Raw genomic sequence first — 13,590 nt, forward strand, 5'->3', positions numbered from 1 at the left:
AAACCTAAGTGACCTCATGGACATCACTTTTTATTTGTCCAGTACCACCGCTAATAAAGGAGGGCAGTTCAGTGGTGACTGCACATGTTGGCCAGGATGCAGTTCTACCTTGTGAATTTGAAGGTGACACTTCAACCACGGTCATGTGGAGGAAAGACGGCTTCCCTGTGACTCAAGACAACAATAAGTAGGTCCAAATGTTTTTTCAAATTCCAAATTTTTATTGTATTTATCCACATAATACCAAAACTTGTGTATTTGTTTCAGGTATACAAGCTTATCAGAGGGGTCCTTGCGTGTACATGGGGTTCAGTTGAGTGATGCTGGTCGCTATTACTGCACCGTTTCTAACCCAGCTGGCTCAGATCACCAGGGAATGGATCTACGGGTATTTGGTAAATATAGCAAAGAAAAACAAAGTTGCTTTACTACTGTGGTGGTGCTTTTTCTGTATTTTTATGTAGCACAGGCGGGTGGTTTCTGTGTTGGTTCTGTTAATGATTAAAGTGCAATTGTCATGCTTTTTTGTATATCTTATAGTGTTGGAGGAACATTGTGAAACACAGTACTGATATCAACATGTGTGAATGTGTTCTGTCTCCTACCAGTGGGTCCTTCAATCAGTCCAGGTCCATTCAATGTGACAGTGACCACAGGGATTAGAGCTGTGCTGAGTTGTGAGACTACAGGTATACCGTCACCTAAAGTGTCCTGGAAGAGAAACGGCACTCCGCTTGATATCAGCCAGCAGCCTGGTGCATACAGGTAAAGCTAAGCTGCACCCGGACTCTTTGGATACACAATATGCACACAATACAAATCACCTCACCGTGAAAACTTAAAAGCTGATGCAAGTGTGCCGTTCTGTCCAGGTTACTGTCCTCTGGCTCCTTGGTTCTTTTGTCACCGTCCAATGAGGATGAGGGTTACTTTGAGTGCACTGCTGTCAATGATGTTGGAGAGGAGCGCAGAGTAATCGAAGTCATCCTGCAAGGTATTGATTTTGAGATTTGTACAATAAGCAGACGGCAAAATTCATCAGTTCAATCAACTGAAATGTCTTTCTACAATTTGCTTCTTTAGTCCCACCATCTATTGAAGATGATGCCACAACAGTCACAGCAGTGAAAATGTCTCCTGTGGTGTTGCCTTGTCATGTACAAGGACGCCCTCGGCCCACCGTCACCTGGACCAAGGGTGGAGCCAAACTGGGCTCCAGAGGGGGAAGTTATCGTGTCCTTCCCACAGGTGAGACATCATGCCTACAGTGAGCTATAGTGGTTTTACAGCTCATTATATTTTATACATCATGGTCTGCTAGAACAATAAGCCCACAGGGCAAGGAATGTATTTTTGCTTTGACCTCAAACTATGTACCTTTGTACTCATTTTAATAAAGGAGTGTTGGAGTTAACTGCTGCTCTACCAAGCCATGCTGGCAGGTACACATGCTCAGCCCGCAACCCAGCTGGAGTGGTTCACAAACACATCTCTCTCACTGTGCAAGGTGGGCTGTCATAGAATAGCTGCGTGCTGCATGAAAATACACCTGCTGGAACACATATAGTTAATACTGGATGGCATTTGTAAGGATGTGTTCTATGTACTCAGAGCCCCCAGAGATCAGACCGATGGCAGAGGAAGTACAGGTGGTGTTGCATCATGGGACCGTTCTGCCCTGTGAGGTTCAAGGCTTCCCCAGACCATCCATAACCTGGCAAAGAGAGGGCGTTCCCATAGCAGCAGGTAATGATGTAGTGCGAGCACAACTTTCAATACTCATTTTATGAATACATTGTTCCTGTACAGTGGATGCTGTCACTGGTGTTTATTTGGACATTTAGCATCCATCCATCACATTCATGGAGAGATACACACTGAGGCAAACTATATTGCAAAGTGTTTTTCATTTAACATTCCATAGAATTAATGAGGCTCACTGTCAACATTTTCAGCCGACTGACTTTTGATTACAGGTCACAGGCTTGCTGTGCTCTCAAACGGAGCTCTGAAGTTTTCTCGTGTCACGCTTGGTGATGCGGGGACCTATCAGTGTCTGGCAAAGAATGACGCTGGTGTGGCTGTGGGCAGAACCAAATTAATCCTTCAAGGTAACGTGGACTTTTGATCTCGTAGGTGGGAAGAAAATGGTGGTTTCCCCATGTTCATTCCTTGTAGTCAACAGTGTGTGTCGACACACGGGCGACTGGTTGCTCCTATTTTGGACATTTCTAAATTAATTAATACTTTCTCATCTCATGATCCTCCAGTTCCACCCGTGCTGAGTGTGCCACGTGTGGAGTACACTATAGTGCTGGGCCAGCCAGTCAGTCTGGAGTGTGTGGCTGATGGGCAGCCCCAACCTGAAGTGAACTGGCATAAGGAGAGGAGGCCTGTGGTTGATGGTGCTCATATACGTATTTTTGCCAATGGAACCTTGGCAATTACCTCTACTCAGCGCAGCGATGCAGGCCTCTATACATGCATCGCCAAAAACCTCGCCGGCAGAGCCAGCCACGACATGAGGCTGGTTATTCAAGGTAAGGGTGCTATTTTATATTACACTGGAATATTGCAGGTTTACGTTAAATAGTTTTATTAATAAAATAAAAAAAAAATGTTGTTGCATTTCAGTCCCACCCATGATTCCTCCTGCGCAGACAGAACTGTCAGTCATTCAAGGATTTCAGGCACTGCTGCCCTGTGCTGCTCAGGGTTCACCAGAGCCCAGAGTATCATGGGAGAAGGATGGCGCCACTGTGCCCAACCTTCCAGGCAAATTCACCGTCCTGCGATCAGGGGAGCTAATCATCGAGAGGGCTGAGGTTAGCCCGAGTACATCGCATGTTCTTCTCTGCAGTATGAACGATCGCTGTCTAGTTCTGGACATATAAATCAGTGGTGATTGCTTTCTTCACACAGCCAGGGGATGCTGGTGTGTTCACATGTGTAGCCACCAATGCTGCAGGCTCTGTGAGACAAGACATCCGCCTGTCCATCAACATGAGGCCTGCCTTCAAGGAGCTGCCAGGTGATGTAACCCTCAACAAAGGACAGAGTCTGGCCTTGTCCTGCCACGCTCAGGGAACACCTTCTCCTGTCATCTCCTGGACTGCCAACAACAGTCCTTACCCAGGTATCATCTTCCTTTTCATGGTGACACTTCAATACTGCCAAAGCATCACATTGCCACGGTGACAAAAAGCATACCCCATCCATGCAGTCTGTTGATCACATCTATCTTGCCGTATTCAGTATTGCAGATGCAAACTGAACCATGTTGTGCACTGACTGGTTCAAAATGTTCCAGGTGCCACTGTAGATGAGGCTGGCAGGAGCTCCGTGATCATTGAGAATGTGACTATGAGCAACGCTGGGACCTACGTGTGCTTAGCAGAAAACAGTGTGGGCTCCATCCGGGCGCTCTCATTTGTCCGTATCAGAGGTGAGCTTTTCGTCAAGGATTGGTCTGTTTTTCACTTAGCATTCTACAGATACTGACATCAACTAGACGATGTTGGAAATATGTGCTGCTGTGTGTCTCCAGAGCCTCCGGTGTTGAAGGGTGAAGCCCACATGTCTCAGACAGTCACCCAGGGTGGCTCCGCCATGCTCGACTGTCCAGTCCACGGAGACCCCAGTCCTGTCCTGCGCTGGCTCCGGGATGGAAAAGCACTGCTGCGCTCCCTCCGAATGCAAGCACTACACAATGGATCCTTGGTCATTTACAGCATCACTGTAAGTACAGAGTTCCCTTTATGTTTTGTTTTTTATTTTTTTAAACCAGTGACCATCACTCTAGACAAGTTTTGTTAAACCAAGTCACTCAAGTTTGAATCATTCAACCGCCTTGAGCAAACTACTTGCATCAATAAATGTTTCATGTCTCCCGGAACAACGGGGCAGTAGTCATCCTATCAAGCCTTCCTCTGCAGTACCCTTGGGTGGAGGAACAGTGTGTGACTGTCCTGCAGCATCCCGCTCCCACCTAAATCAGATTCAGTTCAGTCAGCGAGGCTAACAGCATTAGCAACAGAGCGAGGAGATGAACAGAGAACTGGATGTTCCCAGACTCTGCCCCTCTTTCCTTAGCCTGTAACCTTGTTATGTCTCTAACTGCTGCTGTATTGCACAGCCTGCAGTTGAGACTTTCTCACAGACAGATGACCGTCCTTCCCACAGAGCACTCTAATGTGAAATTTCCTCTCTGGCCCAATATCTACTATGACAAAGAATTCAATGGAGTAAAGTCTCAGTTGCTAAGTGGAAAATGCCTGCTTTTTTTTGCTCTAATGTTGACTTTCTTTGACCAGACAACTACCTGTGATCTAAGGCACAGTTTTGTCCTGGAGGTTTTTGACCCTATCAGAAGAAAATTGTTCCTCAGAGTGCCAATTAAGCCAGCGTCTCGTCTACCCATTTGATCTACAGGCTGCGGATGAAGGCGAGTACCAGTGTGTGGCTGAGAGTGAAGCTGGAACAGCTGAGAGGAGCATTACTCTCAAGGTTCAGGGTGAGTTCTGTGCTCACAATTACAGACATTGTAATGGGATATGAACACAAGCCCACACTCCAGTAATAACACACTCAGTCTGGCTTCCTCCTCTAAGAACTATTTCAACCCAACAGTCTTATTTATTTTGTCTCGTTCTTTCTTTGTATTTCAAAGTAGATTTTTGTCACTGTTTTTTTTTGTCACTCAGTCAATGGAGGCTACTCTAACTGGGAGGAATGGGGCCCGTGCAGCAGCACCTGTGGACAAGGCTTCCAGGAACGAATCAGATTATGCAACAACCCACAACCAGCCAATGGTGGCCGATCATGCAGTGGTCCTAGTATCGACTCTAGGAAATGTCAAGCTGGTCTCTGTCCAGGTACGAATGAACTGTTGTTAGCCTTCCTTCACTTTGGACATAATCAATATTTTCATTGTTTTTGCTACAGAGTTTAATAACTATTCTGATTTATCACAGATACAAGCTCACATACCGATCACTACGCAGTGTCATAATGACTGATCTTATGTGCATGAAATAAATGAAGTATAAATAAGTTATAAACAATCTTGAACTACTCCAGAGCATGAAGACTAATTTTCTGTGTGGTGCTGAAAGGAGAGACTCCTCGTAAGACCAGAGGCAGCCTGATAGGTATGGTGAACGAGAGGGAGTTTGGTGTGTCCTTCCTGGAGGCCAACATTACAGACAACGAGGAAGAGGGGAGCAGCACTCTGCAGGCCCGCCTGGACAACATCCCTCCCAGTGTGGGTGAGTCATCGTCTTTGCTCATTAACTGTCAAACATTGTGGGACAGTCCAGGGTGCTGTTGACAGACTCAGAGGTGTTGTGGACTCTGAACTCACCAAGTTAACTTTTTACTCCTCTATTAAATTTTCGCAGAGTAGCAAGCTTTTCAAGGCAACCATTCTAGATACAAAAATAGTAAATACAACCCACTTTAACTGTAGATAAAATACAGGCTTCTCTTTGAATGGAAAAAGTGTTTGTATTTTCTATTCAGTGATTATTTGTCTTGTTTAATTTCTTTGATTAAAGAAGTGAAAACAGGAGAACTCATTTTTGGGAGGTGGTTCTAATCTCATGTAGACTGCATGTGGTGTATTTCTGTGGAGCTGATGTGGTGTCGTTGTAGGTCCGTTGCTGCGGGTGCTGGTGTCTGTGTTTGCTCCCATCTACTGGACCACTGTGCTGCAGAGCGCAGGAGCCAGAAACGGCTACTCCTTCACTCAGGGCCAGTTCAGACAGGAGTCTCAGCTGGAGTTTGACACTGGTAAGTTCTGCCCCAGATCAGTTTTTCTACAGGCACATTAACCAATGAATTTCTCAAACTTGTGATTTATGTAAAGTAATGAATAGTTCAAGAATGGCTTTGGGAGCTTGGCCAGTTGCTTAACTCGTCTGTTATCTGTTGTAACTCATCACTTATGCATTCAGGCCAAATTTCTTATAATTGCGTGCTTGTGTTTGCAGTGCAGACTACACAGCTTGTGTGTGTGACCTCTGATTCTCTGGTTGTTCTTTTGTAGTTTACAAAACAGCCAACAGATGGCACCACTCACTACCACTGACAGTCATGAGTTTAAAGGCGATTACCTCTGAACAGTTTGTGCTTGTAAATGAGTGGTGACTTCAGTGTTTTTTCATCTCTTTAAACAGGGGAGATCCTTCGTTTGACCCATGTCGCCAGAGGTGTGGATTCAGAGGGAATACTGTTAATTGACATCGTAATTAACGGATTTGTGCCTCCTTCATTATCATCATCTCATCTCAGCCTTCAGGTGCATTCACTGCGGCCAATACGTTGTATATTTAAAGACCTCATATCTCACTAGATGGCTCAAAAAGGGGCTGGAGCTCAGGGCTTTTAATTGTGCAACCAGAATAACGACTTTGTCACTACTGTGGCAAACAACATATACAGTTAAGAGCTTGTGTTGTCATTGGATAACTGGTCGAACAGGATTTCAAATCTGTAGGTTAACGAATCCAAGGCTCCAACCTAAGGGAGTTACTATATAGAGCCACACCCCTAACACCATGTCAGAAACAACACACATCCATGTACTGTTAAAAAACACTCCATTAAATTCTTCATTTAACTGCAGCAGCACACATGTTGTTGACAAGCTGAATGTGGTCTGGTTTATGTCGGACAAACACAATGAGCTTTCAAGATCTGACTGCAAGATGTGTACACAAAACATGTATTATGCTAGTGCACCGGCCAACCTCGGCTCTGCAGCATCATTTAAGTTCTGCAGAATAGAAACCTTTCCAGTGACATCACCACTCACTGCTCCGCACAGAGGCAGATGGGGTCCACACTCAGACAAAGTTACTTCATGTATGCCAAAGGGCTCCTGTGTTCAGTGTACTTTTTGTACTTTCATCTTTGTAGGTGTCAGAGAGGTCTGTGCTCCTTTGTACATGGTGTTAGGGGTGTGACACCTGGGAGACGGACTATGTCACTACCCACCATTGAATTCATTATCCAATAGATTTAAACCCTTTTCTATTAATTATCCAATAACTCTTGTACACCAGGTCTAGGTTAATAATTAAGGCTCTACAGTGCAAATACTTCACTAACATTTTCCCCTAAAAATAGACGTGTTAAGTGGAAAAACACTGCCTGAGCACAGAGTTTGACTCTGTGTTGAACTTACAACCTACCGAGATCTTTTTTCCCTCTTCACTGCTAATCATTCAAAAACAGGTCCCATAGTAGACAAGCGACGACACAACAATCACATATATTATGGCTGCATTGACGTGTATGGTGAATTTTACTGCTGCAAATGCTGAAGCTGAGCTAATTCTAACTACTTTACATGGTCATGGTCTATAAGATTATCACGTTTGTAGCGTTGCTGTTCAATAAGAACCAGGTATCTCAAAGTCAACTTCTCCTGAGCTCAGTTGAAGCTTTGTGATGATGCATTTTCCAGCTAATCCTATGGGGTTCTTTAGTCATTTATTTAGCTGGTGTGGGAGAATTTTATCAACCCATAAAGAAACACTTCATCCTTCAGTTTGTCAGAAACATTCAAAATCACATCTGGTTTCACAGGACGTGTAGGCGATGGAAAACTGCAATCTGAAAACTAATAAAGCTGCTGGATAAATGTAGTGCAGTAAAAAGTACAATATTTACCTCTGAAATGTGAAGTGTAAAGTTGCATAAGATGGAAATACTCAAGTAAGTAAATGTACTTACCTTCAATCAGTGGTGCTAACTTAGCTTACGGTCTAGTTAGTACTGCCACAGCTACATTAATTAGGGTTATAAAATATGTACATTGACATGTATATCTAATCACAGTATAGCCTCAAAACATTTCTTACTTGATCTGTGTGCTCCAGTCCCACCTGATTCAGCTGCATTTTACTGGAAGATGTGCGGAGACTCTTGTGTCAGCTATATCTCACTAGAGAGTTTGTTGACATACATCAGTTCCTCTGACCTTATTTCTTTTGTGTCCTGCAGGAGTTTGATGAGTCATATGTGCAGACAGGCCAGGGGCAGCTGTACTCGTGGTCATCGCAGACGCACCAGAGAGGAGGGAGCCCTATGGTGCTGCGCTGCAACCACACCATTATTTATGAGGGTCAGGAGGAGCGCCAGGGCCCCCTGCTCCAGCTGCTCAAGGCCTCTGGGATGAACAGCGCCTACAACATGTTCACTCTCACTCTGGACTTCCATATCACTGCCAGCCTCCTCATACCAGGTCTGGGAAACAAATACAATGATTTATAACTTCACCATCACAGGATCACATGACCCTGAATTTCAATGCTGCTATGAACTGAACTTTTCTGAACTTTTTGCAGATGGTTACGGAGACACATGCCCTAAAGGTTTCATTCTTGACACAGCCTCCTACTGTGCTGGTATGCTGCCTTCTTTTTTTTTTATGCCTGTTTATCTTAGAATATTTGTTACTGGACCAGTTTTATCATAATTGAAGCTGTAGTCTGTAGCAAGAGAGTGGATTTCTGCAGAGCTGTGGGCGGGCGGGCGGGCGGGCGACCTCCACATGATATTTCAAAAGACCATCCACTATATTTATTAGAAATAGACAAGTATTACTGTTGCTTGCTTTTCAACACATTTGGGTGAAGCAGTGGTAAATAACATGTTTTCACAGACATGCCCGACTTCAGCTGATCAATGTCTTTAAATGTGTCCCTATTAGATGAGGATGAGTGTGCGCTCCAGTCTCCCTGCTCTCACTCATGCAACAACATCATGGGAGGCTTCTCCTGTGCCTGTCCCTCTGGCTTTACCATCTCTACTGAGACCAACACATGCCAAGGTGAGACAAAAAAAAAAACACGCTGCTGGAGTTTCTGTGATTAATGAGCAGACATGATGGTGATGTCCTAATTAAGTAAAGGAATAATCATCTGTTTTAGCCCTAATGTTCATCACCTCCGTTCAATCCTCTCCCTCAGCACTTATTCTTCTGTTTCATTTAACACCATGCAGATATTGATGAGTGCTCCCAGGGCTCACACATGTGCCACTACAACCAGCAGTGTGTCAACACAGTGGGCACATATCGCTGCCAGGCCAAGTGTGGACCAGGATTTAAGCCCAGCATCACAGGAACCAGCTGTGAAGGCAAGTCACTATTAATCACTGGTGAACTGTCTGCACAACATCTTATATACGGAGACACAACAAGTCGTTGTCGTTTGCTTTGCCTTTCGTTGTTGAATCCAATTCTACTTGTTCCTTGTTATCTCAAACAATATACTGGATGTCCACACTAGATTAATAAAGCCAGATGTGTCAACCGTGTGTTTCAGATGTGGATGAGTGCCAAGAGTCTGCTGTCTCACCATGCCAGCACCAGTGTCTCAATACTCTGGGCTCCTACCGCTGCATCTGTCACCCTGGATACCAGCTGTCAGGACATCGCTGTGTCGGTCAGTAACTTGGGGCTTGAAATATTACTGGAAAAATAAATCAAATAATTGTAGCTATAAAATCAGAACCTGTTAAATTTACGGATTCTTTTTCAATGTAGCGACAATTCTTGTTGAGGCGGGGGATAACTAACAGTCCATAACAGCTCTGTTGTAATGGTTGCACTCTTACAGACATCAATGAGTGTATGAGGAACGTTTGCCCAGCTCACAAGGAGTGCCGTAACACAGAGGGAGGATACCAGTGTTTCGACAGCTGCCCAGCTGGCATGACCAAAGCAGAGAATGGAGCCTGTGTGGGTCAGTGGCTGTCGTGCTTTTATTTTTTTTTCTTTCCATTTTATTTAGAAGGTGCTAAATGGAGCGTTTGCATTACAAAACTCATTCAGCGACACAACATCAACTCATTTATGCCTTGAAGATTTGGTTCCATCCTCCAAGACAAACCTGTGATTTCACTGATTATCCCTGACTATTGAACGTGTGACAGGTGGTCCAATAACCTGGTCTGGTCTGCATTAGTCCAATAATTAGTGGAGGCCAACAAAACTGTTGGTAATAATATGTGCAGCGTCTACAAGACACAACACAGTAAGAGGCTGCCGTTTGTCCTTCACCAAGAAAGCTTTGAAACGTCTGTTGATTTAAACTCAGAGAAAACTTTTCACTTAAGAAATGAAGATCCTCCTGTTATGTGTAAGATTTCTGATGATGTTAAATGTGTATTTTTCAGATATTGATGAGTGCCAGGATGGAAGTCACATGTGTCGCTACACTCAGATCTGTCAGAACACAATCGGAGGTTACGGCTGTGTGTGTCCCAGAGGTTACAGGACCCAGGGAGTGGGCCTCCCATGTCTGGGTACGACATCTGCTGTCTGTTTTAGAATACAACTCACCGATGACGCTCTCACACGAGAACTCAACTGAGTCATGTTCCACCTTTCAGACATTGACGAGTGCCTGCAGACACCAAACCCCTGCGCCTACCAGTGCCGCAATGTGCCCGGCAGCTTTAGGTGCCTGTGCCCCCCTGGTACGGTGCTGCTCGGAGACGGGCGCTCCTGTGCGGGGCTGGAGAGAGGGCAGACCTTCACCAATGGCACCAGAGTCAGAGGAAAACTCCGCCCACAGCTGGTGTCGTCTCTAGGCAGGCCAATCCTGTCACGTTCTCACGGGGTATCTCGCATCACCAGACAGAGCTGTCCGGTGGGCTACACCAACAGAGACGGCACATGTGTTGGTGAGTGTGATTCTAAACTAGTTTTCAACTAATACTGCACACGCAAAAACACACTTTTTAAGAAATGTGTTCACATCATACCGTCTCCATAACCTCTTAATTCTCACTTTTGCTTCTACATGATTCTCTGTACAGATGTTGACGAGTGTCTGCTACGGAAGCCATGTCAACACAAGTGCCGAAATACCATTGGCAGTTTCCAGTGCCTGTGTCCCGCGGGCTACAAGCTCTTACCCAATGGCAGAAGCTGTAAAGGTACACGTCTTTATTAAACTGCACACGCATGACCTTCTCAATGTAAATTATTACGTCTAAGCTCCAGTGACCTTTCTCTACCTCCAGACATCGATGAATGTGTAGAACAAGGCATCCAATGTGGACACAATCAGATGTGTTTTAATACCAGAGGAGGATACCAGTGCATGGACACCCCCTGTCCTGCATCCTATCAGAGCGGAAGAAGCCCCGGGTAAATTGCATGACTACAAAGTTCAAACAAATTTAAAATGACATGTAATGCATTCTAATTCATTCAAATCCTCGTTATTTTTCAGGCCCTGTTCATAGCTGTGAACGTTGCTACTAACTTGAATGGGGTATTTAATCATATAGGTCTTCTAGACTAGTCCAAATGGATCAAATTCTGCTGATGAAACAAGGCATTTCGTAGGAGCTATGATTCTAAAAAAAAAAAAGTTCCGTTAATTTACAAACATCTATGGAGAAAACTCCTGTTGGGCTAGTTATATCATGTGACTGACATCATTGTTGTAATTGCACAGTTTGGCCACTATGACAAATTTGCCTGAAAGCCTGGCGCACTTCCTAGGACCCTGAGCTTTGCTCCTTAGTGTCCTCTATTTTCACAGCAAACAACAGAACATTACTTGCTCAGTTTACTGATAGGTCCTGTAATAGGTCACAGGTCAGCTGAGTGAATTTTTAGAGCACCCTCTGCTGGATGAAATGGCAAACTACAGACGGTCTGTTGCTCTCATTGAACTTTGAATAGTAGTAGATACTGTACATATGCAAGATATTTAAATTCTAATGCGTCAGTGACACTTTCCTCCTTCCCACTGACCTTTTACAGGACCTGCTACAGGCCCTGCTCTCTGGACTGCGCCACAGGAGGCTCCCCTCTGCTTCTGCAGTACAAGCTGCTCACGCTCCCATCTGGTATTCCATCCAATCACAATGTGGTGCGGCTGTCAGCCTTCTCAGAGTCGGGCGTCCTGCAAGAGCGTACGTCCTTTACCATACTGGAGCAAGAGTCTGAGACAGGTATGATGGGCCAGGTGTTTGGCATCAGAGATGAGGCAGGCAGGGGGATCATCTTCACCCTGCGGGTTCTGGACAGACCGGGACTAGTGCGGCTCAAGGTGCAAGCCACCACCATCTCGCTGCAGGGTCGCATTACCTACCAGAGCATCTTCATCATCTACATCTCCATCTCAGCGTACCCCTACTGAGCCTCTGTGCAGCTTTACAGATGATTCTGCCTCCGGATGCCTTTTAGCAACAAGGCAGTTTTCCAAAACCCTGTGCCTCGGACACATTAGACCATACAAAGAAGGTGTGATAAAAGATTTGGTGGACATGATTAATAAGTGGATCATGAAGATGTGTACCCCGATCTGTGACTGAATTGTCATAGTGGAAAAAAAACCTGCAAGAGAAAAGACTGTTTTTGTTTGTTTTAATTTTCAGTAGGTTCTGTTGAATTAATTAAAGTAGAACCTGCTCTATAGAAGACATCTGAACTGACAAACTGATGAACAACGTATTGTTCATTTTTTTACTACATGCCCTATGAGTGCATCTTTCTGATCAGAAACTGAAAATGCAGAATGTAAAAAAGGTGTAATGTCAACCAAGCACTGAAGTTATTTAGTATCCAGGAACACTAAGATTTTTTTTGTTTCGCTGCCTTTTTCTACTTTACGTTCAAATGTTATCAACTCTGGGACAGATTTATTCTCATGGAGTTGCAGCCCGCACTTGAAAATACTAGATTTTTGGCAGTTAATAAATTGTACAATGTTTCCCTATTATTTTAATTTATTTAAGTCATCTGAACACATCACTGGTTTAAATAGCCTCTTGTCCCAGAAGGTTTGAGTTCATTAAGATCCACGTGCAGTGTGATGACAAACCCTCGATGGCACATTAAAACAGTGGCTATTTAGTTAGCAACAGTGTTTCATCTATCACATGTCTTTTTTGTTTTTTTTTACTCTTTTATATAACATTTTTTATGTGAGAAAGTTCAAAAGGTGCTATTCTGAGTGTACTCAAATATTTTGAGTTGATACCGTTGACTTTACTGTGGCAGCAGTGCACGTGGTGTCGGTGTTACAGGTGGGTATTAAATATCACAGAAATGGGCCACACTTGCAGTTTTTACACAACATGTTAGTATTCTCATTTCCACGTTTGGGATAGCCGTTGCTTTGTAATCAAACATCTGCCATCAATGTACAAATCAGAGAAGGGAAGTTAGCTGGAAACAAAATGCCCAAAATTGCAGTAAAAATGTTTTCTCTACTATTGTAGATTAAAAAAAAATACTCCTGTTGCTGTAAATGTGTCAAATATTTGTAGAAATAAAATGGACAACACTTTTGTTACTGTCTGTTATTACATACCTATCGTAGAACCTACCCGTAGAGCAAACATGGTTGCCTGAGTAGGTTGTGTGTATGCTCCTGCCTTGGTCAATAATAATAAAGCCAAACCATCAATGAATGACATATTAATTCTGGGAACAGATGTGAATTTGGCTTCAGTATCCTAACATACTGTCTTTCCTACTCTGTTATGACTCTTGGTGTTCTACATCCCGTTTACTGCCAGTTCTACAGCAGAACACAGGCTTCTTACATGGAGTGCAGT

At 44.1% G+C, this 13,590-nt stretch overlaps 1 protein-coding gene across 1 annotated transcript in view; it reads left to right on the forward strand.

Moving 5' to 3' along the window:
• The window catches only part of hmcn2 (hemicentin 2), a 45,988-nt gene extending 32,708 nt beyond the window's left edge, over positions 1-13,280 (forward strand). The window contains exons 53-81 of the mRNA XM_070833515.1: positions 43-187; positions 268-395; positions 609-765; positions 873-994; positions 1,084-1,248; positions 1,400-1,507; positions 1,612-1,746; positions 1,977-2,111; positions 2,271-2,540; positions 2,635-2,825; positions 2,923-3,136; positions 3,311-3,445; positions 3,548-3,738; positions 4,432-4,513; positions 4,704-4,874; positions 5,115-5,267; positions 5,653-5,790; positions 6,177-6,298; positions 8,008-8,248; positions 8,352-8,411; positions 8,717-8,836; positions 9,010-9,144; positions 9,333-9,452; positions 9,627-9,752; positions 10,186-10,314; positions 10,402-10,695; positions 10,831-10,950; positions 11,038-11,164; positions 11,789-13,280. Coding sequence (XP_070689616.1) covers positions 43-187; positions 268-395; positions 609-765; positions 873-994; positions 1,084-1,248; positions 1,400-1,507; positions 1,612-1,746; positions 1,977-2,111; positions 2,271-2,540; positions 2,635-2,825; positions 2,923-3,136; positions 3,311-3,445; positions 3,548-3,738; positions 4,432-4,513; positions 4,704-4,874; positions 5,115-5,267; positions 5,653-5,790; positions 6,177-6,298; positions 8,008-8,248; positions 8,352-8,411; positions 8,717-8,836; positions 9,010-9,144; positions 9,333-9,452; positions 9,627-9,752; positions 10,186-10,314; positions 10,402-10,695; positions 10,831-10,950; positions 11,038-11,164; positions 11,789-12,167 — 4,613 coding nt within the window. The 3' untranslated portion in view covers positions 12,168-13,280. The remainder of the gene's footprint in view (positions 1-42; positions 188-267; positions 396-608; positions 766-872; positions 995-1,083; positions 1,249-1,399; positions 1,508-1,611; positions 1,747-1,976; positions 2,112-2,270; positions 2,541-2,634; positions 2,826-2,922; positions 3,137-3,310; positions 3,446-3,547; positions 3,739-4,431; positions 4,514-4,703; positions 4,875-5,114; positions 5,268-5,652; positions 5,791-6,176; positions 6,299-8,007; positions 8,249-8,351; positions 8,412-8,716; positions 8,837-9,009; positions 9,145-9,332; positions 9,453-9,626; positions 9,753-10,185; positions 10,315-10,401; positions 10,696-10,830; positions 10,951-11,037; positions 11,165-11,788) is intronic.
• The last annotated feature ends 310 nt before the right edge of the window (positions 13,281-13,590 follow it).

The sequence above is a fragment of the Pempheris klunzingeri genome, chromosome 7, assembly GCF_042242105.1.
Source record: "Pempheris klunzingeri isolate RE-2024b chromosome 7, fPemKlu1.hap1, whole genome shotgun sequence".
In the NCBI taxonomy this organism is placed as follows: Eukaryota; Metazoa; Chordata; class Actinopteri; order Acropomatiformes; family Pempheridae; genus Pempheris; species Pempheris klunzingeri.